The sequence below is a fragment of the Leguminivora glycinivorella genome, chromosome 4, assembly GCF_023078275.1.
Source record: "Leguminivora glycinivorella isolate SPB_JAAS2020 chromosome 4, LegGlyc_1.1, whole genome shotgun sequence".
NCBI lineage: Eukaryota > Metazoa > Arthropoda > Insecta > Lepidoptera > Tortricidae > Leguminivora > Leguminivora glycinivorella.
The window spans coordinates 15525752-15550640 of NC_062974.1; the positions used below are offsets into that span (position 1 = coordinate 15525752).

At 38.1% G+C, this 24889-nt stretch overlaps 1 protein-coding gene across 1 annotated transcript; it reads right to left on the reverse strand.

Annotated features, from left to right (window-relative positions):
* Nucleotides 1–258: 258 nt before the first annotated feature.
* Nucleotides 259–20488, reverse strand: LOC125225655. The gene is made up of 13 exons (XM_048129469.1): nt 20299–20488; nt 16954–17186; nt 6351–6528; nt 5852–6006; nt 5467–5765; nt 4067–4323; nt 3617–3815; nt 3240–3515; nt 2672–2866; nt 2207–2359; nt 1705–1933; nt 1224–1414; nt 259–856 (listed from the first exon to the last, which is right to left on the reverse strand). The coding sequence occupies exons 2-13, from the start codon at nt 17178–17180 to the stop codon at nt 714–716; spliced, it is 2502 nt and encodes an 833-aa protein (XP_047985426.1). The 5' UTR covers nt 17181–17186; nt 20299–20488; the 3' UTR covers nt 259–713.
* Between the last annotated feature and the right edge of the window lie 4401 nt (nt 20489–24889).

The window sequence follows — 24889 nt, forward strand, 5'->3', positions numbered from 1 at the left end:
CTAGACCTATCAAGTTCAAAACAATTTTCCTAGAAAGTATTTATAAAGTTCTAATATGGTTCAAAAGTTAGAGGGGGGGGGGGACGCACTTTTTTTTTCCTTTAGGAATTATGAAAATATTAATAATATCAAAAAATGATCTAGTTACCCTAATAAAACACATATCTACACTAGTTACATATCTACACGTAGGTACTAACATATGATTGATTGAATTATGTAATGGTACGAAATATTAAGGCGAATAAAAACAGTAGATTTACTAAAAACAATTTATTTTTGTATAAAAACAGAGGTTTATATGAAATAAATAGTTAATATTTTTTATCTGCTATTTAGTACATTTTATGTATTTTATTCACACGTTTTGCTACCCTGTTGAATAAACGATCCTTATTGATATAGTAAGCTAACAAATAACAAATATTATTATGAATTACACAATTTTTACGTATTATTATAGGCAGTTCAATATAAAACTAAACCTATTGTCACAATGTACATTATAAATACAACTCTAAGGTGGGATGGGAGTTAGTAGCCAAACGACTAGTTGAAAATTGCGATTATTATTGCTCAAAGCGAACAAATATGGCAGCTAAGACGACTAATAAATATAAACTTAAATTCACTTACCTAATCTAATATATAATTAACATGTTAGTTCAAAATATATTACACTCAATAAAACTAATACGAATACAAATGTGGGTTTAAGATGATTGGAACAAATTGATGACGAGGGCAGAAATTACCACCAAGAGGCTTGCGGCGATGCTGGTTGAACTACTGTAGCAGCCGAAGCTTTCAATCTGGACGGAATACCTCACGTTGTATGGGAATCTACATGCTGCTTCTGTAAAACAAAAACACATTTATGAATATTTACTGAAGTGTTCACGGGGATTGATCGAAGGGACAGACTAAATTAAAGAATTGTAACAGTTAACAAGAATTTGCAATTAAAAAAGATACAGTGGTACTAAAGATATAAACATGAGTGGTATTAAATAAACCATACTTAGATGAAAAGAAACGGAAAGGAGTTGATGGTGAAATAGATGCCAATAAGGTGGCAACGCTCGTGGTATTTCACTGCACGGAAAAATGGAGAAATGGGCAGAAGTCGATGATAAAGTAGGAGTCACAAAGATTGCGTATGATGACGGTATGGATAAATTTCTCAACTATGGCTAATGCTATGTAATTTTAGTTACTCGTACCTGTGCAAGTGGCAGTGAAGGAAGAAACGCTGGTGGTGAGGGACTGGACGGAAACGTAGAGGTTCGGGCAGGAGTTGATGGTATAGTAGCTGTCGCAAAGGTTCCGCATGGGAATCTCCACGTTGCCGGTGTTGGCGATGGTTTGGCACGTGATGGCGTTTTCATCTAGCCCTATTGATGTGCCGTTTTGTCTGAAATGATACACGGATATTTTGAAATTTTAAGAATATATTCTCGCCACAAAGTTGTACAAAACACCGAAGGTTTTAAGTTAATTATATTTTTCAACCAATAAGGCAATGCTCTGGTTTATGCAAAGGAAGTGCTTCAGCTGTCGACGGTATCATAATATTCATACTTAATGTCGCGCATTTTGTACATTTTCTTTCCCATTTAATAAAATTAAATAAATAAAAGTAATCATTTTATACTTAGTATTATATAATAGTTATAAAAACTAAAGAAAACATAAAATAAATACCTCGGTTGAGTAACAGTCCTCGAGTGGCAAACAACGAGGCTTCCCGCGCCAGCACCAGTTCTAGCAATGCGAATCCGTCTGTTCTCATCGTCAGTATAGAAATAGTTAGGATGAATGGAGTAGTAGTTGATGTAGCCAGGCTCCACGTAGTCGTCGAAACTTCTGCTGCCCGAGTTCACGTCGCTGGGGAACCTTGCTCCGCAGAGAGGATTAATTATTCTTCTACCGACTGGAACATGGCACATTATAATAATTATAACCAATTTAATTTTCTAGGTACTTAATAAAGGCAAAAACAAAATGCATGTGTAAGTAGGTACATCAATTAAGTCCAATTTAGAATCCGGGAATAGGACTGATGAAAGACCCATTTTCAAACCTGTATATTGTTTAACTGTGCAGTACCTAGTACCTACCTATTGAATAAGAAAGAAAACAAATTTCAACAGTAAGTACCGATACTGCACCTTCAGCAATAAACGATATAGGAACAAATATTTACCCTGTTGAATACGATTTAGCGTAGGAGCAAAAGCTTCAATGTGGTTAACAGTGCTTGTCAACGAAATTGTGTGGATATCCTGGTGCATATCGCGGACCAAGTTCCACAGGTTATCGATTTGGTTCGTCGAAGTTGTGAATAGAATCCTCAAGTCTGAAAATTTCAATTACTTACATCAACGTAACTTAAAGATCTTAATTGTGTCGCCTAACTTCAAAACTGGGTAAATCCATTCTGCTATAAGGTTATTTATTTATTTATTTATTTAAACTTTATTGCACAGTTGGAAAAAAAAGTACAAATGGCGGACTTAATGCCTTAAGGTTGATTATCTTTCAGATCATATTATATTTTTTATATATTGGATTTACCCAAGTTTGAAGTTAAGCGACACAATTATGAATTATTCATGCACAGATTACAATTTATACAAATATATTTAGTTTGGGTTTTTAAAAATCTTACCAGGCACAGTTTCGTTCAAAATACGTGCTTGGTCCCAAACCAAGTCATTGTTCTGCAGGTTTCCGCTGTTCAACAGGAACAGAAGTACCGACGAGTTGCCACCAACGTAATTGCGAAGTGTTTCATTTTCCATATTATTTTGCATATAAGTACGGATATTTGTGAATGTATTCTGCAGGTTCACCCCTGTAAACACTGTGGAAAGATAGCAGAATTACAATTGAGTTCATCAAGTCCAAAAATAATTACACTACAATGGTCTAGGTTCGGTCCAAAACTTCCGCTACCTCGTTTTTGATGGGTGCATGGTCGGTGAGAACTGCTTTCTATATTTAGAAATCTGGCCCCGTAGCCGAATGGCATTTCTACGACGCGAAACGAAAACGAAACGCCGCGAAAGGTAGTCTGATTCTGTCGCGCCAATTCGCAAGAGCGATAGAGATAGATATCTACGAGCGTTTCGTGAGCGTTTGTGCCATTCGGCTACGCACCCTGAAAATGTAAAGTGACGAACGTTTCGGCTCGGACCAGACCATGAGTCATTCATTATCATTAGTTGTCTACATACTTGATTGGTGTTTGGCAAGAGTGTACTCTGAATGGAAGTCTGCTAAAGACCAAGTCGTGTTGATCACAACTTGACCGTCAAATGCATTCAGTAGTGTCACACTGGAGCCGAATTTGCCGACTTCTATGGAATCCAAGAGGTAAGACACTGCTGGGTAGATGACCTCATACTGCCAAGCAGCATCGAGTACCAGATAAAGGTTTGTCTTTAGATGATAGTTATGGCTTGATGCAACGGTGTCGGTGCTGGCACAGTTCAGGTCATTCATGGTAGACGCTGTAAAGTTACAAGAGCATTAACTACTATGTTTATTGTACTTAATAATAAGTAACAATTACGTGTAAATTATATGACATGTATTGATATCTGAGACTAACAGGCATAACTCTGGAAGTTGGTAACGGCGCTGATGACCAACTCATCGAATCCTCCCGTAATAGTTCCTCTCAAAGGCATCTGTGTATCTAAAGCTGCTGCGAACGTGTATGTTTCCGTTATTAAGTTCTCTGCTGTGATGTACTGCTGCATTAGTGATCGACGATTGCATGCTCTAAAGTCATGATTGAAGACTCCGTTCTGTAAGCGTAGGTATAAATCTTATTGAACTGAAAAAATATCTAGACTTATTCGGGCTTGGTCGATTAAGCGTCGATATGTTCTAGATAAAAAAACCATAAGGTCAAGTTTGATAAGTGGAATCGGTAACCATTTTAAAGGGATAGTGAGATCATTTTCTTAAACCCTGCAAAACTATGTTCTTCGTAACGTACTACGTCAACTAAGATTACATAATTAAGATTGCATAAAGTTATAACACGGATACTTACTCTCGAGTAGTACATGTCGATTAATTGTGACAGTTTCAAAGAATTGAATGTTCCGAGGTGCGTGTTCAAATTAAGGCCCAAAACAAAACCGTCTATATCGCCACGGATTTCGGGATCTGTCATTTCGATGTTCAAACGAGAACGCAGCATGTAGTATTTGGATGCCTGCGTACTGTTCCAGTAGCCAGTTGCTCCAATAGAAATTGAGGCACTGCCTCTCTCGGTACCTTGGATCAAAACTGCCTCAGCTAGGTCGCCTGTCAACATAATTTAACATTTGTTAATTAGTCGAACAAGAACATTTTTTCTGATAACTGAATTACCGGACGGTACTCAAAATTACAGATAGCAACATTAGTGATCGGGGATTTGGATGCCACACTGCGGGATGTCGAGTAGAAACAGTGATATGGATGTGCCGTCCGGCCCGTGATAATTTTTCTTATGTCATAGTAGACAAATGATGACGGAGCGCCTAGTGGTAAGCAACTATCGTAGCTCATAAACAATGAGGTTACAAGTAACTGGTCGAAAAATAACCGCAATTCCCGTGTAGGTAATATATTTATAACATTAACGATGTTGAATAAGTACCTAAGTGTTGCTTAGGTAAATAGTAATAATGATTAGAACTGTAGGTATTATTTACGTGTAATATAAAAAAAGTCAAACTTTCTTTGTTACTAAGAAAATAATATGTGAAAATTTTGCTCTAAATTATTTATTGATAATAAAGTGAATGTTCACTTTAATTTATAAATCACATATTTTATTGTAAGTGAGGGAGGCCTATACTAAACTGATCAAGAAAAATAAATTTAGCAGTAATAACAATGATGATTTGAAGTCGCATATATTATTTAACATATTGACCCGTAATAGCAATTAATTGATAATAATAATTATAAAGGTAGGTAAATAAATTATGATAAAAAACTGTCCCTTTTCTAACCACACTAAAGCATGGAATCCCGCGGCATATCCATACTAGCATAATGTTTGAGGTCATTCACCCCGTGTGGCATCCAAATCCCCGATCATTGAACATTAGGCAAATACAATACAATACAATACAAGATACTCTTTATTGCACACCTTGATAAAATACAACAATCCATGCTATACTATTATTAATATTATAAAGGGGAAAGTGTGTGTGACTGTTTGTTTGTTCGTCTTTCACGGCAAAACGGAGCGACGAATTGACGTGATTTTTTAAGTGGATATAGTTGAAGGGATGGAGAGTGACATAGGCTACTTTTTGTCTCTTTCTAACGCGAGCGTAGCCGCGGGCAAAAGCTAGTACAAAATAAAGAAGCAAAACGAACAAAGGTAAACAACAAGCGGTAAAGCATCGCTTAAGAGGGATTCTTACAGACAACCCAAAATGGCCAAAATACCTGATAATGTTGCTGCGTATATCGATGAAACAGTTGGTCGGGCATTGGGGTAGTTAAGGACGGATCCCTTTGATAATTCTTGAGTCGGGACACGTTGTGCCTCCGAACCAGCGGCAATTCCTGCCACCAGGTTTCCAGCAGAAACTTCTCCCCAGGTAGTCTTAACTACACCACTGAGTATAGGACACAAGCTCTCTCCTAGTAGCTGACGTTCAGATTTGCTGCCGCTGAAGTCGTTGTACTCGACATCGTTCTTTGGATTGTAATGTCTCATTTGTCCAATCTTATTCTTAGTATTTCTATGAGAACAAAAAAAACATAATTAGATTATAAAACTCTGTCAGTCAAATTAGGTTATTTATCGTCATATAAATGTTTTTCTTACAGTAAAGCAGGATCTATAATTTCGACATCTTCATTGATGTCATCGGGAACCTGACGTGCTGTCCTTAAAGCACGATACTGAGAGAACTCATTACAATTTCCATTTCCATGAAGCCTTGCATCGACCGATGTGGAGAGCATGGCATGCATGGCGCACTGAAATTCAATTAGTTAATAGTAGAAAAATATGTAAGTTTGTATGAAAAATGGGTTAGTAAACAACTTAATGAGTGAATCCTTTGAGCACAGGGACTGGTCGCTTTGATAAGTTTTCTAATTAGTGGTTAATCATTCCACTCTGGTGACCCTTTAAATAAGAGCTGATACGATCGTGAGGGTTGTTAACATATAAATGTCAATTTTAACACGTCATTAAAATTCGATATTAAGTTAGCAAATATCAATTTGAATATTGAAAGGGATAAGTATAGCTCCTGCTGCATATTCGAAAGCATTTATGGGTGTGGTATAAGTATATAGGTAATTTTAATGATAATTACCTTTAGCGGTGAAGAGAGGGTAATGTTTTCAAATACTTGGAGATTGTTGGGAATCAGCCTCGTCAAAAGTAACTTATGACGATAAAAGGAATGGAATGTAGCCGCCCACGGCAGGATGTTGGCGGAATTAAGCAAGTTGGAGTCCGGCTGGTGATACTCTGTGCCATCTTGTCTGTACCTGTAACAATTGAATAATTGAGTTAAATATTTGTAATTGAAATAGTTCCACCACCAGAAACATGTTAATCGTTAAGATATCAGTAATCCATTCCATACTAATATTATAAATGGGAAAGTGTGTGTGTCTGTTTGTTTGTCTGTCTTTCACGGCAAAACGGAGCGACGAATTGACGTGATTTTTTTAAGTGGACATAGTTGAAGGGATGGAGAGTGACAATGCTACTTTTTGTCTCTTTCTAACGCGAGCGAAGCCGCGGGCTAAAGCTAGTCAGTAATAAATCGTTAAGATCATGTACCTAATCAAATAAGTTATTAAGATTTTTCTATTGGCAAGGTGCGTGGACGAATAGTGCTGATGGTCGATAGGACGAATAGTGGTGGATGGTATAATCTTATAGAATGTCAAACATTAATGCCAAATCTAACCGTTAGATCAAATTTTAATTTATTCGATTCAACATAGATAAGCCAACAAAATGAGGGCAGCACCAATCCTCCACTCAGCGAATATTTCTCATAACCTGAGTGTCACACTGTGGAACGAAATCCGGCTCTCGAAGACATAGGAATCGAAGTTGTTATTTTAATATTTTTTGATGGAAATGGGTTTAGCTTATCATTTCTATGACAACCTATAAATTTTAGGTAATTTGACTTGAAAATTATAGTTTTGTGATTTTTTTTCGATAAAAATGTATGGAGCGGAAACAAAATCTCAAGAAAATCAACTCTTTCACACACTCAATCGTTATAACCTCGCAGATGGGTATACTACGATTTATTTGTGATTTTTTGGCATACTACGTTTTTCCGCCGCGACTGAGGATTTTTTTTAAAAATCGTTGAAAGTTTCTATGGAAAAATCACAGAAACCAAAGTTGACATTTTAAGGTTTTTTTTCTTTAAATGGGTTTGGTTGACCATTTCTATGACAGTTTATAAATTTCAGGTGATTTGGCGTGAAAACTATCGTTTTATGATTTTTTTTCGATAAAAATGTATGGAGCCAGAACAAAAACTTGAAATATTTAAAAAATCTCAAAACCTAGAGTTATATCGTCGCAATGTAGGTATACTACGAATTATTTGTGATTTTTTCGCGTACCACAAGTTACCGCCATACTTGCGGTTTTTTTTTTAAATCGTTTACTGTTTCTATGGAAAAAACACAGAAACCAATGTTGACATTAAAAGGTTTTTTTTATTGAAATAGGTTTGGTTGACCATTTTTATGAAAATTGATTTGGCGTGAAAACTATCGTTTTATGATTTTTTTTCGGTAAAAATGTATGGAGCCAGAACGAAAAATTTCAATATCTTAAAAATCTCAAAACCTAAAGTTATATCCTCGCAATCAGGTATACTACGAATTAATTGTGATTTTTTGGCATACCAAGTGTTACCACCACACATGCGGTTTTTTATTTTTAATCGTTTACTGTTTCTATGGAAACAACACAGAAACCAAATTTGACATGGTAAAGTTTTTGTAATTAAAATGGGGTAAACTTGTCATTTCTATGATAATCTATGATGTCAGGCGATTTAGTGTGAATATTATCATATTTTGATTTTTTGCGATAAAAATGTATAAAATAAGACGGAATTGGGTATAATTTTCCATCAAACTTTAATCGTTAGGTGAAGTAGAATGTATAATGAACACCGATGATTTATGTTTATTTGGTTCACATAAAATATAATAAAAATCTGAGTGAAAAAGTCCAAAATATTCAATGTTGAGAAAACACATGTCAAATATCTAGGCTAAATTAGCAGTCATAAACAAATAATTACTATATTAAAAAATAAATAAAAGAAAAAACAAAAAAAAACTTAATGCCTTACGTATAAATAAGCTTAACATACAATTTAGTCTTCTAATACATACATTAAAATACAGTTAAAAAATAACAATATTCAGTGCTGTAAAAGCATGTGTCAACTGAAAATATTACTTAAATTCTAATTATCTAATTTAACAATATAAAAATAATAAACTAAAAGCTAATATTATTATTCGTTTAAATCACTATCGGAGTTCAATTCGGAAATCGGTTCTACGCAATCCACCTCCAGTTCAGGTCCATGAAACTAATAGTTCCAGTGCTTTAGGAAAATATGCTTCCTTTTTATTGGCATTAATTATTGGTCTGGAAGCTGTAATTAAAGGATCTGAGGATAAAAGAAGCATATTGAAAATATCTTCATTAGATGCTTTCCTGCTACACATTCGGGAGTTATATTCCCTGAACCTCCTAATAAAGTCTTTGTTGCGGGCTTCTGAAGCTTCTTCTGAAAGACTTCCAATGGGAACAACATCGTTACTTGCGATGATATCTGCTCCATGGATCAAAAGTTTGTGTACTGTTGCAGGCATGCGATACCATCTGTACAATTCCAAGAACTTTTCAGCGGTCTTTGTCGTGAATTGCTTGAACTTCGTTACATCTATTAGTTCGCCAGATGTTATGACTTGTAAAATAACAGCTAACATTCGAATTAAATCCTTGTCTAAACCCGTGATGGCTGCATCCATGGCCGTATGGGCTGCATGCCCATAAATCACAAATGATTCGTTGTATACCCGTCTAGCGAAGACATAATGGTTAATTTTGAGATTCTTGAGAAATTTATTTTTTTCGTTGTTGTTTAGTACATTTTATCCGCAAAAAAATCATATCATTTATATATCAATCATCAATTCACACTAAATCACCTGACATATGTAGATTATCATACAAATGACAAGTTTACCCCATTTTAATTACAAAAACTTTACCATGTCAACTTTGGTTTCTGTGTTTTTTTCATAGAAACAGCAAACGATTATAAATAAAAAACCGCATGTGTGGCGGTAACTCTTGGTATGCCAAAAAATCACAATTAATTCGTAGTATACCTGATTGCGAGGATATAACTTTAGGTTTTGAGATTTTTAAGATATTGAGATTTTTCGTTATGGCTCCATACATTTTTATCGAAAAAAAATCATAAAACGATAGTTTGCACGCCATATCACCTGAAATTTATAAATTTTCATAAAAATGGTCAACCAAACCCATTTCAATAAAAAAAACCTTTTAATGTCAACATTGGTTTCTGTGTTTTTTCCATAGAAACAGTAAACGTTTTTTTAAAAAAAAAACGGCAAGTATGGCGGTAACTTGTGGTACGCGAAAAAATCACAAATAATTCGTAGTACCTACTTGCGATGATATAACTCTAGGTTTTGAGATTTTTTAAATATTTCGAGTTTTTGTTCTGGCTCCATACATTTTTATCGAAAAAAAAATCATAAAACGATAGTTTTCACGCCAAATCACCTGAAATTTATAAACTGTCATAGAAATGGTCAATCAAACCCACTTAAAGAAAAATAAATTAATAGTTTAAAAAACACTATAAAACACGCTTTTATAAATGCACGTAAAAGCCAAAAATAAATTATGGATCGTTCAAGTTGTCTCTATTTGTGAGCTGAAGTTTAAAAACTATGTGCTTTTAATTATAATATTTGATTGTAAAAGCGTGGGGCGCTGGAACAGGAAAGACTTTTTGTATAACCACAGAATATATAAGTATAACTTGCTGATAAATCAAATTATGCTATGTTACGGGAAGGAGGTTACACAGATTGACGCGCTAACTGGAGTTGCAGCATGACTAGTAGGTTCTACATTAAACAGTCAAATCAATTAAAAGTCAGTGTTCAAAGTAGGTACCAGTTTGTCGAACTCAGACAAAATATGCGCTAGTAGCGAGGAGAGTCGACAGTCACCGACACTTAGAACGCCGCTTTTTTCCGGTAATCAAAGTACAAAGGGGAAAGTGTCTACAGTGACAGGATGCAGAGTTCTTGTTCGTGGACGAGATATCTTTGGTTCTCTTTGGTAACCCTTAGGCGGCATATGTAAACGTTATGTTCTTATGCAACTTCATTCGCCAGGAAGTTCGAATTAGTATTTGTTTACAAGAAAGTCTTTCCTGTTCCAGCGCCCCACGCTTTTACAATCAAATATTATAATTAAAAGCACATAGTTTTTAAACTTCAGCTCACAAATAGAGACAACTTGAACGATCCATAATTTATTTTTGGCTTTTACGTGCATTTATAAAAGCGTGTTTTATAGTGTTTTTTAAACTATTAATTTATTTTATACTTTTTAGTCATTAATAATGAAATACTTTTAACATTTATACATAAAATTATTTCAAGTAGGCGGATTTTACATGCCATTTGTGGCTTAACGTGTACTTATTGCTAATTGCTACTTAATAATAACTAGCGGCTACCTTCTTATTACGGTATTATCATAAAAATGTTTATACCTAGTAAGTTATCCGTAAAAGATAGACAATATAGACATGTGCCATCGCGGACTTTTTGAAGACATTAGAGAGACATACTTTCGCCATACATTGTTTTGAAGCTCTCAGCTAGTGGGATTTTGTTTGACTCGATTAGAAAATATTGTCACATTTCAACTAATTCAAACAAAATTTAAGTATTTCTTTTTTGCCGAGCCCCTCTTTATTTGCACTTAAGGGTCACAGGAAAACCATTACCCAACTTATTTTAAATACAACGTTGATCTTTCTTTTATGCGGGGGGCTTTGCCCCCCGAGCCCCCCTTTGTTTGCTCTGAAAGGTCACAAGAAAACGCTAACCCAACTTATTTTAAATACTACGTTAATCTTTCTTTTATGCGGGGGCTTCGCCCCCCGAGCCCCCCTTTTCGTTACTCTTAAGGGTAACAAGAAAACCTTAACCCAACTTATTTTAAATACAAGGTTTATCTTTCTTTTATGCGGGGGGCTTCGCCCCCCGAGCCCCCCTTTGTTTGCTCTTGAAGGTCACAAGAAAACACTAACCCAACTTATCTTACATACTACGTTGATCTTTCTTTAATGCGGGGGGCTTCGCCCCCCGAGCCCCCCTTTGTTTGCTCTTAAAGGTCACAAGAAAACGCTAATCTAACTTATTTTAAATGCTAAGTCAATCTTTCTTTTATGCTGGGGGCTTCGCCCCCCGAGCCCCCCTTTTCGTTACTCTTAAGGATCACAAGAAAACCCTAACCCAACTTATTTTAAATACTACGTTGATCTTTCTTTCATGCGGGGGCTTCGCCCCCGAGCCCCCTTTGTTTGCTCTAAAAGGTCACAAGAAAACGCTAACCCAACTTATTTAAAATACAACGTTGATCTTTCTTTCATGCGGGGGGCTTCGCCCCCCGAGCCCCCCTTTGTTTGCTCTTAAAGGTCACAAGAAAACGCTAACCCAACTTATTTTAAATACTACGTTAATCTTTCTTTTATGCGGGGGCTTCGCCCCCGAGCCCCCCTTTGTTTACTCTTAAAGGTCACAAGAAAACGCTAACCCAACTTATCTTAAATACTACGTTGATCTTTCTTTCATGCGGGGGGCTTCACCCCCCGAGCCCCCATTTGTTTGCTCTTAACCCTTCGAGCCCCAAGCATCTATATGTATTTACTTATATTTTACTGACATCATATGATGTCGCTGGGACTCGAAGGGTTAAATGTCACAAGAAAACGCTAACCCAACTTATCTTAAATACTACGTTGATCTTTCTTTCATGCGGGGGCTTCGCCCCCCGAGCCCCCTTTGTTTGCTCTTAAGGATCACAAGAAAACCCTAAACCAACTTATTTTAAATACAACGTTGATCTTTCTTTCATGCGGGGGCTTCGCCCCCCGAGCCCCCCTTTGTTTGCTCTTAAATGTCACAAGAAAACGCTAACCCAACTTATCTTAAATACTACGTTGATCTTTCTTTCATGCGGGGGGCTTCGCCCCCCGAGCCCCCCTTTGTTTGCTCTTAAAGGTCACAAGAAAACGCTAACCCAACTTATCTTAACTACTACGTTGATCTTTCTTTCATGCGGGGGCTTCGCCCCCGAGCCCCCCTTTGTTTGCTCTTAAATGTCACAAGAAAACGCTAACCCAACTTATCTTAAATACTACGTTGATCTTTCTTTCATGCGGGGGCTTCGCCCCCGAGCCCCCATTTGTTTGCTCTTAAATGTCACAAGAAAACGCTAACCCAACTTCTCTTAAATACTACGTTGATCTTTCTTTCATGCGGGGGCTTCGCCCCCGAGCCCCCTTTGTTTGCTCTTAAGGATCACAAGAAAACCCTAAACCAACTTATTTTAAATACAACGTTGATCTTTTTTTTATGCGGGGGGCTTCGCCCCCGAGCCCCCCTTTGTTTGCTCTTAAATGTCACAAGAAAACGCTAACCCAACTTATCTTAAATACTACGTTGATCTTTCTTTCATGCGGGGGCTTCGCCCCCGAGCCCCCCTTTGTTTGCTCTTAAAGGTCACAAGAAAACGCTAACCCAACTTATTCTAAATACAACGTTGATCTTTCTTTTATGCTGGGGGCTTCGCCCCCCGAGCCCCCCTTTTCGTTACTCTTAAGGATCACAAGAAAACCCTAACCCAACTTATTTTAAATACTACGTTGATCTTTCTTTCATGCGGGGGCTTCGCCCCCCGAGCCCCCCTTTGTTTGCTCTAAAAGGTCACAAGAAAACGCTAACCCAACTTATTTAAAATACAACGTTGATCTTTCTTTCATGCGGGGGCTTCGCCCCCCGAGCCCCCTTTGTTTGCTCTTAAAGGTCACAAGAAAACGCTAACCCAACTTATTTTAAATACTACGTTAATCTTTCTTTTATGCGGGGGGCTTCGCCCCCCGAGCCCCCCCTTTGTTTACTCTTAAAGGTCACAAGAAAACGCTAACCCAACTTATCTTAAATACTACGTTGATCTTTCTTTCATGCGGGGGGCGAAGCCCCCCGAGCCCCCATTTGTTTGCTCTTAACCCTTCGAGCCCCAAGCATTTATATGTATTTACTTATATTTTACTGACATCATATGATGTCGCTGGGACTCGAAGGGTTAAATGTCACAAGAAAACGCTAACCCAACTTATCTTAAATACTACGTTGATCTTTCTTTCATGCGGGGGCTTCGCCCCTGAGCCCCCTTTGTTTGCTCTTAAGGATCACAAGAAAACCCTAAACCAACTTATTTTAAATACAACGTTGATCTTTCTTTCATGCGGGGGCTTCGCCCCCCGAGCCCCCCTTTGTTTGCTCTTAAATGTCACAAGAAAACGCTAACCCAACTTATCTTAAATACTACGTTGATCTTTCTTTCATGAGGGGCTTCGCCCCCCGAGCCCCCTTTGTTTGCTCTTAAAGGTCACAAGAAAACGCTAACCCAACTTATCTTAACTACTACGTTGATCTTTCTTTCATGCGGGGGGCTTCGCCCCCCGAGCCCCCCTTTGTTTGCTCTTAAATGTCACAAGAAAACGCTAACCCAACTTATCTTAAATACTACGTTGATCTTTCTTTCATGCGGGGGGCTTCGCCCCCCGAGCCCCCATTTGTTTGCTCTTAAATGTCACAAGAAAACGCTAACCCAACTTCTCTTAAATACTACGTTGATCTTTCTTTCATGCGGGGGGCTTCGCCCCCGAGCCCCCTTTGTTTGCTCTTAAGGATCACAAGAAAACCCTAAACCAACTTATTTTAAATACAACGTTGATCTTTTTTTTTTTATGAGGGGGCTTCGCCCCCGAGCCCCCCTTTGTTTGCTCTTAAATGTCACAAGAAAACGCTAACCCAACTTATCTTAAATACTACGTTGATCTTTCTTTCATGCGGGGGCTTCGCCCCCGAGCCCCCCTTTGTTTGCTCTTAAAGGTCACAAGAAAACGCTAACCCAACTTATTCTAAATACAACGTTGATCTTTCTTTCATGCGGGGGCTTCGCCCCCGAGCCCCCTTTGTTTGCTCTTAAAGGTCACAAGAAAACGCTAACCCAACTTATCTTAACTACTATGTTGATCTTTCTTTCATGCGGGGGCTTCGCCCCCGAGCCCCCTTTGTTTGCTCTTAAAGGTCACAAGAAAACGCTAACCCATCTTACTATAAATACTACGTTGATCTTTCTTTCATGCGGGGGGCTTCGCCCCCGAGCCCCCTTTGTTTGCTCTTAAAGGTCACAAGAAAACGCTAACCCAACTTATTCTAAATACTACGTTGATCTTTCTTTTATGCCTTGGGGGCCTTTTCTTTACTCTTAAGGATCACAAGAAAACCTTAACCCAACTTATTTTAAATACAACGTTGATCTTTCTTTTATGCGGGGGCTTCGCCCCCCGAGCCCCCCTTTGTTTGCTCTGAAAGGTCACAAGAAAACGCTAACCCAACTTATTTTAAATACTACGTTAATCCTTCTTTTATGCGGGGGGCTTTGCCCCCCGAGCCCCCATTTGTTTACTCTTAAAGGTCACAAGAAAACGCTAACCCAACTTCTCTTAAATACTACGTTGATCTTTCTTTCATGCGGGGGCTTCGCCCCCGAGCCCCCTTTTCTTTACTCTTAAGGATCACAAGAAAACCCTAAACCAACTTATTTTAAATACAACGTTGATCTTTCTTTTATGCGGGGGCTTCGCCCCCGAGCCCCCTTTGTTTGCTCTTAAATGTCACAAGAAAACGCTAACCCAACTTATCTTAAATACTACGTTGATCTTTCATTCATGCGGGGGCTTCGCCCCCGAGCCCCCCTTTGTTTGCTCTTAAAGGTCACAAGAAAACGCTAACCCAACTTATTCTAAATACTACGTTGATCTTTCTTTCATGCGGGGGCTTCGCCCCCTAGCCCCCTTTTCTTTACTCTTAAGGATCACAAGAAAACCTTAACCAAACTTATTTTAAATACAACGTTGATCTTTTATGCGGGGGCTTCGCCCCCGAGCCCCCTTTGTTTGCTCTGAAAGGTCACAGGAAAACGCTAACCCAACTTATTTTAAATACTACGTTGATCTTTCTTTCATGCTTCCCCCTCGAGCCCCCCCTTTTTTTCTGTTCTTATCTTCCGGCACCATGATCAGGCCTTGAAACCTAATCGTAGTCATAGTTCATTACAAGACTTTTCTAAGAAGCCCAAAAACAGCTATGATACGATGTTCCATCATGTAGTTCCAGTTCATATCTTCCGGCTCCATCATCAGACCTTGAATTCTAATCGTAGTCAAAGTTCATTACAAGACTTTTCTAAGAAGCCCAAAAACAGCTATGATACGATGTTCTATCATGTAGTTCCAGTTCATATCTTCCGGCTCCATCATCAGACCTTGAAACCTAATCGTAGTCAAAGTTCATTACAAGACTTTTCTAAGAAGCCCAAAAACAGCTATGATACGATGTTCCATCATGTAGTTCCAGCTCATATCTTCCGGCTCCATCATCAGACCTTGAAACCTAATTGTAGTCAAAGTTCATTACAAGACTTTCCTAAGAAGCCCAAAAACAGCTATGATACGGTGTTCCATGATGTAGTTCCAGTTCATATCTTCCGGCTCCATCATCAGACCTTGAAACCTAATCGTAGTCAAAGTTCATTACAAGACTTTTCTAAGAAACCCAAAAACGGCTATGATACGAGGTTCCATCATGTAGTTCCAGTTCATATCTTCCGACTCCATCATCAGATCAGCTCAACAGTACCATATTATTGTATTGTCATCGGAACTACATATAGCTGCCAATTTTCATTACGCTACGGCTCCTGGAAGATGGTTAAATTAGCCTCCGCAGATTCCATTACATACATAGTTACATACACGACGACCTAATAAAAGCGTGTTAAAAACCTTAAAATGTCAACTTTGCTTTCTGTGATTTTTCCATAGAAACTTTCAACGATATAAAAAAAAAATCCTCAGTCGCGGCGGAAAAACGTAGCATGCCAAAAAATCACAAATAAATCGTAGTATACCCATCTGCGAGGTTATAACGATTGAGTGTGTGGAAGAGTTGATTTTCTTGAGATTTTGTTTCCGCTCCATACATTTTTATCGAAAAAAAATCATAAAACTATAATTTTCAAGTCAAATTGCCTAAAATTTATATAGGTTGTCATAGAAATGATAAGCTAAACCCATTTCCATCAAAAAATATTAAAATAACAACTTCGATTCCTATGTCTTCGAGAGCCGGATTTCGTTCCACAGTGTGTCACCAGAAACCACTCCCCAGAAGATATAGGATTTGCATACTTCATATTAAAAATCGTACCTTGATTTTTTAGCGCCACCTGTTAAAACTACATCGATGATGCCTACAATTTTTTTGTTCAAAATGTGTATTGTGTATTGTCGTGATATCTTGATTTTAAAATGAAGAATATATTTGTTCTTATAAATATGATTTTGGCCACTTCCAGGCTGCGAACAGCGCCATCTAGTTGTAAGCATAAAATGCCCATACATTTCAGGGGTAGGTACGCTTTTTTGTATGGGCTTTGTCAGTCCAGTAATAAATCGTCCTTGCAGATAGCCACAAAAGAGTAAAATGAAATAAAAAAAAACTTACGTATGTAATAACGTAGTCGCAATCTGCCTAAGGTCCATGTTAACATTAGGGTTGTCTTCTATCTTCTGTATGATGTCGACGAGCACGCCGATCGTGGCGGGGGGCAGGTTGTTCCGGTTGAGGGTAGGGTTGGTGTAGCACTCCCTGAGTTCTGGAGCCACGCTGGTCTGTGCTGTGAGCTGACCGTGCGCGCTGCCGACGACGGCCACCAGCAATAGCCACCACATTATGACCTGTGAGGATATCGCCGTTTCTAAGTAAAGTTTAGTGGGTAGGTACAGATAATCTGGATAAACTCATAATCACTGGCCGCATATCAAGGACGCGTGGGGGGAACATAATAAATCCAACCTAATTACACGCATGCACTGGGCCCAAGATACTCGTAGAGAAGTTTAAATAATGCTGGTGAAGAGTGTCTGACAAAAAAGAAAATATAGTAAGAAGGCGTACAAAGTTTCGACTAAAGAGGTGAAAATGAGGACAGTAAAAAAGTAGCTTGACTTGACATTGATTTGTTGAATACTTCGTTAACTGAATTGAAGGCAATTTCGACTTGTATTTGTAACAGTTCTTGACATAGCTGACTGAGGATTGAGGAACCTTTTATGAATCTGTTGAAGTCACCCAAGAACTGTCAAGAATTGTTGCCCAATGAAAGTTAACACGTTCCTACATCGAGTGTAAAAATATAGGTGTAAACATCTTGCTCAAAAATATATCCCATAGCATCTTAATCCGGTTCCGGTGTAATATGACGAGTGTAGTATGGACACGTGATATGATTTTTTCGATACATATCTTTGAACTTGATAGAGAACTGAAGTTACTAAGTTCAGTCGGATAGCGGAAGCCTTAAAAAAGCAAAGTGGAATCGTTGCTCTAAATCCTTTTTAATATCCGCAAATGCATTTAGAAGTACAATGTTTGTCTTTTGTCACAAATTCGCGGAAATGGAAAAGTAGTCATGAGGTTTTCGATAAAGAAAATCGATGACGAGCTCTATTAGGCATCTGCGATTACAAGTTATCAGTAACGGGGAGCGGTCGCGGATGTTTCATCGTATAACTTTATACAATTGAATTGTTTTAATATTGTGCATTGATGTGCTACCTATACATATTTTGACATAAGAATTTATATGCTACTTACGAGATTGACGGTTAGTACTTGAACTAAAGATGTTATTTTGTAGCGGGTAATCGTGTTTTTAAAATGTGAACGTATCTAATACGTTATATATTACGGATACCATAGGCGGCTGATGTGGGTCCTTAGCAGCCAAAATTTTAAGAGCATACATAATTAACTATGTTTTACCAAGTTTTTACAGCCAGTTTCGATTTTAGTCATTTCTGATATAGGAGACGCTGATGCACTGCACGGCATGTCGCTTCCAACCGGTATAATATAATCCATACTAATATTATAAATGGGAAAGTGTGTGTGTCTGTTTGTTTGTCCGTCTTTCACGGCAAAAAGAAGCGACGAATTGTCGTGATTTTTTAAGTAGAGATAGTTGAAGGGATGGAGACTGACAATGACATAGGCTGCTTTGTGCAAAAGCTAGTTAGTATATTATACATACAATCACGCCTGTATCCCATAAAGGGGTAGGCAGAGCACATGAAACTACTAAAGCTTCAGTGCCACTCTTGGCAAGTAAGGGGTTGAAAGAAAATGAAACTGTGACATTGCAGTGACAGGTTGCCAGCCTCTCGCCTACGCCACAATTTAACCCATATTTTAGTATATTATATTTACATTACATCCACGTCCAAATGGGAGGCCTAAAATGGTCAGCAGTGGACGTCCTAGGGGGCTGATATGATGATGATGATATGTTTTATTCATATTTATTTTACGTTATAATAGCTAGCGTAAAACACTACCTAAGGCACCTACTTAAGTATTATTTTCTTTTAAGATATAGATAACGTTACGGTCCCATTTTGGATATTAGTTACATTTCATCACTACTTTTAAAAAATCTCGTATCTCACGCTGTTCCTCAAAGTTAAAACGCAGTAAGTCTATATGCATTCCATACATACTTACTACAATTTTCTTTTCATTGACAGACGAAGATACAAGTTTTTTAAAAGTAGTGACGATTTGTAATAGGTGCCGTAGCCGAATGTCATATTTGCGACGCGAAACGGAAACGAAACGCCACGAAAGGTAGTCTGGCTCTGTCGCGCCAATACGCACGAGCGATAGAGATAGATATCGTGAGCGTTTGTGCCATTCGGCTACGTACCGGCCAGCCAGTGTCGGAGCACCATTAGGTAACTAAATAATGCTCCGTTTTGCTAGACTGAGATTTAACTTATAATAAAGTAATTTTATACTTTGATAAGTAGGAGGTAGGGCATAGCGGATGATATTCCGCTTTGTGTGGTAGGGCACAGCACAGCGGATATCGTCTCGCTCGAATCTAGAGCAGAGCCCAACTGGGGTAGTACCTCCGTCTTACAGAAGACCGCAGCCAAATAGCACTAGACCCTACTCATGGTGTTGTGTTCCTGTCGGTGAGTAAGGCTGCCAGAGCTCAACGAGGGTGCGGTGTGCTGATGACAGGAGGACTTACGGTACTAACTTGTTCCGTCTATTGTCCTTTGAGTCGTCGGCAACCCGAACCCTCCTTAGAACTTGTACACTCCTTTTGTACTTGTGTACTTAACACAGCAAAAGAGAATGTACAAGTTTCTAATGGGGTGGCAACGCGCATGTGACACTGTTTGAGTTGCAGGCGTCCATAGGTTACGGTGACCGCTTCACATCAGGCGGGCCGTATGCTTGTTTGCCACCGACGTAGTATAAAAAATATATAATAATTATATTTTTCTATTATTAAGCAAAAGCTATCCACAATTTTGGCATAAATAAGTACAAATTTAAACAAAAAGGCGTATCTATTCGAATAGAGATTACAAACGATTGCCCAAGTTATGATATTTGCTCGCTCCAGTTTTGATAACAATTTGTGGCTTATAACATACTAATCGCGTTCCTATTTCGCTTTTGAATCAATTGATTGAATAAAAGTTTTTAAACAAAGTGACGGTCTGGTTTGTAAAATAACATGTCTGAGTCACACAAGGATATTTTGCAAAGCAGGTTGTTGACATAATGTGATTAGCCGATGTACCGACATATACACAATTTATACCACGGTAAATATATTAAAAAGATTATAATTATTAACGAACACGTTACTGGGAACACGTTCAAGGTTTTTAAATATATGTTGGGACAAAGTGCCGAAAAAAACACAACCTTAACGTAAAAACAATAACGTCGTATATTTAATACTTTGTAGGTGTGATGTAGGCGATACGATACCTGTTGTTGCAGTAATCCAAAGTTCGATGAGTCACTACACAATACACTTTTCGTCTAGTCTCAAATTTTTCAAAGGTCACGTCACATCACCATGTGCAAGTAAATGGCAATCTAAAAACAATACAATATGTGACCAGCGTAAAAAGCGATGGCGGAATGACTATCAGCGCAAGGTGCGACCAGCCGTGTTAGGTCGACTGTAAAAATAAAGGGTATCAAGTGTGAGATAAGATAATGGAAATCAGGTCTAGATAAATTTGTCGCACATTGTTGTGGGAGTATGAAGTTTAGGTTAATCCGTCAGGAATAGTATTTACTACTCATACAGCTATTTCAGTGAATAATGGAAATTAGTCCTGGCCTGATTGGCGATATGTATTAAAACTAATTAATTATTCTCATGCGAATTATACTTTATAAATTGAAATAATGAAGCTAAGTACCTACAGCTAGAACGACATTACAAAACTCAGTAAACAAGACGACGTAAAGAATGTTGAACGAACTACTCAATCACTAATTTAATCTCTAACAGAACAATATGTATACAACCCTAAACAAAGTTAAGTACACCAACCAGGTTGCGTTGTTTTATTTCTTATCACAGATCATCCTCTTCTTACCGCACACCCTATATCCATCATCAGATTCATCAGCATTCGCATTGTATAGAGCATTCTCATTGTAAATACCTACCGTACACCGTTTTTCTAATTTTCATTTGGATTTAGTTCTATTTAACTAAATTGTAACAAATTTACTACTAAACAAGAAATGCTACTTTATTTGGTCCATGAAAAATTTGGTCCTTTAATCTAATCTCTAATTTGATTACAATAGTGGAGTAAAAGTAAGGTACCCTGGACATAATTCAATAACTCGTCCTTTTTGATATTTTATTGGGTATTATTATTAAGCATCAAATAGTAATTATGTACATAGATAAAAAAAAATACGATCGTATTCATATCTTATAAAAATCATGAGATAAAGTACATTATCCCACTTTTCGCTAACAGCAAAATAGTTAACCGAAAACTTTGTTAGATTAACTTTGTGGTGCACTCAGATGCGATCAGTTATTAGCGATATTACACAGAAAATAAATCTGATTGTGTACTTTTTTTTACCGTTTTCATTTAATGTGAATATCTAGGTAGGTAAAAATGGTAACCATGATATATATATCAATTTGAATTGTATTGAGTATATATAGACATATAGCACCGATCTTAAACATATATTTTTAACGCTTAAATAAACATGAATTTCTCAGTAGGTATAAATTGTAACTGAGATTTTTTTGCTTAAGACCAGGTTTTTGTGTACTATAATCATGATTTTATCAAAATTAATACTGTGAAGGTCGCGCTTAAGAAACTGTAAATGTCAGTAATTTAAAAGGGTGCAAAGTTGTCGTAGAGCGGCTGTCGCGGGGCGGGGGGAGCGCGCGGGGCGCGGGCCAGGGAGAGCGTGCCGCGCAGCGGCCGCGTCACCGCGGCGGATCGGTTAATAGGTTAGAGACGTAAGGTACCGGCCACACCAGAGCGTCGCGTGTCTCGGGGCGCGCAACGGACGTCCGCGCCACGCCACCTGAGTGTAATTCAAAAATCGTCTCCTCAGTACATTTTGTATAGGAAGGACGTAAGACGCGCCCCAGGCGGCGTGGCGCGCGCCGCGCCGCCTGGGGGCGCGTCTTACGTCTAAAATAAACACAACGGACGTGGCGTGGCGCGGGCGTGGCGAGGACGAGGCGCGGACGGGGCGCGGACGCAATCTAAATTACACACAAGAGGTGAAAACACGGCTCGATGCGTCATTATACAGGCTGATTTCGTTGCGGAAACGTCTTCCTCGTCCGATGATGAAGATGCGTTTGCCTTGCTGCAAATTCTCAATATGCAGAGGCACAGGAGATATTGGGTTCACCCTATGCGAAAATTATCCGAACATTACAGATATTTCGAAACCATGGAAAAGTTGGATAAATATCCGGATCTTTTTCGTACAGTTTATAAAATGTCAAATAAAAATGCAAATAATAAACCTTTGAATTCAGATTTCTTATCCCTCATGCCTGTTTGCCCCACCCAACCATACCCAGGCTGGCCCCGACTCCAAAAATAATTGATTTGTTTATAATTTGGATGTTTAGATTATTGCAATACGATAAGAAATCTGAATTAAAAGGTTTATTATTTTTTGCGTTTTAGTTTCTCCGTGTTTTGTAACGCGCTTATTTTTGAAGGCGGTTTTATATTAAAGAAAAATTGATTTATTTATTGATTTTAGTGGTTCCTATTGATATTATATACGTACAGTAGTGAAAGAATTATCCTTTAACTCCTAACCATTGACCTTCTGATTGAGTTGACCTTCCATCATCAGCTCAGCGACATTAAAATTTTTACCATCAATCGTAAATATTGGTGTACCTATTAAAAATACACTAAAAACATTACATGTGCCTATAACATTTGAAGAGTTCCCTCGATTTCTCCAAGATCCCATCATCAGACCCCGACTTGGTGCCAATAGGACCATCTCGGGGTTATACCCGTTCGATTAAAAAAAATAATTTGAAAATCGGTCCACGATTCTCGGAGATATCGAGTAACATACATACAAAAAAAACCGGCCAAGAGCGTGTCGGTCCACGCTCAGTGTAGGGTTCCGTAGTTTTCCGTATTTTTCTCAAAACAATTTTCCTAGAAAGTCTTTATAAAGTTCTACTTTTTTTATCTTTTTTCATATTTTTTTAAACATAAGGTTCAAAATATAGAGGGGGGGGACGCACTCTTTTTTCCTTTAGGAGCGATTATTTCCGAAAATATTAATATGATCAAAAACCGGCCAAGAGCGTGTCGGGCCACGCTCAGTGTAGGGTTCCGTAGTTTTCAGTATTTTTCTCAAAAACTACTGAACCTATCAAGTTCAAAACAATTTTCCTAGAAAGTCTTTATAAAGTTCTACTTTTGTGATTTTTTTCATATTTTTTAAACATATGGTTCAAAAGTTAGAGGGGGGGGGGACGCACTTTTTTTTTCTTTAGGAGCGATTATTTCCGAAAATATTAATATTATCAAAAAACGATCTTAGTAAACCCTTATTCATTTCTAAATACCTATCCAACAATATATCACATGTCGGGGTTAGAATGAAAAAAAATATCAGCCCCCACTTTACATGTAGGGGGGGTACCCTAATAAAACATTTTTTTCCATTTTTTATTTTTGCACTTTGTTGGCGTGATTGATATACATATTGGTACCAAATTTCAGCTTTCTAGTGCTAACGGTTACTGAGATTATCCGCGGACGGACGGACGGACGGACGGACGGACGGACGGACAGACAGACATGGCGAAACTATAAGGGTTCCTAGTTGACTACGGAACCCTAAAAACGATCTTAGTAAAAGTAAACCCTTATTCATTTTTAAATACCTATCCAACAATATATCATACGTTGGGGTTGGAATGAAAAAAAAAATCAGCCCCCACTTTACATGTAGGGGGGGTACCCTAATAAAACATTTTTTTCCATTTTTTATTTTTGCACTTTGTTGGCGTGATTGATACATTGGTACCAAATTTCAGCTTTCTAGTGCTTACGGTTACTGAGATTATCCGCGGACGGACGGATAGACAGACAGACAGGGGGAAACTATAAGGATTCCTAGTTGACTACGGAACCCTAAAAAACATTCAGTCGAATTGAGAACCTCCTACTTTTTTTGAAGTCGGTTAAAAAAACAACCTTTATTGCCGGCCGGCAAACGGCTAACCGATTGAAACAGAAACATAAATGAAAAGAGAGGGCGAACGGCGACACCTGCGTGTCGGCGATTTCAAAGGTAAGCGCACGTGCACCCGATCTCGCTACCTACGCCCAGGTGCGGGCGCGGCTTTCGACCTTCGCGCCGTGCAATAGAATTTAATGTCGGCTGCTCGTGTGCGGTCTGTTTGTTTTATAGAGTGGCGGCATTTTCAACATCAAAGGGTGAGCCTATTTTGTGCAAAATTCTGTTATATCAATAACTTCTCACGTCACTAGATTATCGACTTTGAATGTCGAGTATATTTATAGTATCATCACTATATTTCAGTGTACGAATTTCGTATGTGTTAAAAATCATTGTTCTAGCTTCATAAACCAGGGAGGAAATAATGGAGAGCGTTTATATGTCTTGTTTTGCCTTAATTCAATATCATCACATATTTTTGTTGCTGATAAAATAATACATCCTATATATCAAGGCCTTGTAGCTCGGCGAAAGAATCGTGATCGCGGAGTGCGCCGGCACTGATTATAATTATTTTGTCCAGTTATTATAATAACCTATACAAAAAGTACCGATAGAATAGGTATTCTAATCTATATCTGCATAGAACTATTTAAAACAAACCACAAAAGTTCATAGTTGATCGTTATTGGTACAGTCAGCAACTCAGCTGTGAATACAGATAAAGTGCCAAATATATGTATACACACACCTTAATGTACCAAGTACCAACACTTGTACAGGAAATAAAATACTCTATACATATTTTTGGCACTTTGTCTTGCCAGCTGTGTTGTTGACTGTACAC

What these genes read in the sequence shown, in the direction of transcription:
- LOC125225655 (XM_048129469.1), bottom strand. Translation starts at nt 17,180, where the DNA reads ATGTGGTGGCTATTGCTGGTGGCCGTCGTCGGCAGCGCGCACGGTCAG. An exon ending in TCGACATGTACTACTCGAGA is followed by an intron (nt 3,816 to 4,066) that starts GTAAGTATCCGT and finishes CTACGCTTACAG; the next exon opens with AACGGAGTCTTCAATCATGA. An exon ending in TTTGAACGAAACTGTGCCTG is followed by an intron (nt 2,360 to 2,671) that starts GTAAGATTTTTA and finishes TGAAATTTTCAG; the next exon opens with ACTTGAGGATTCTATTCACA.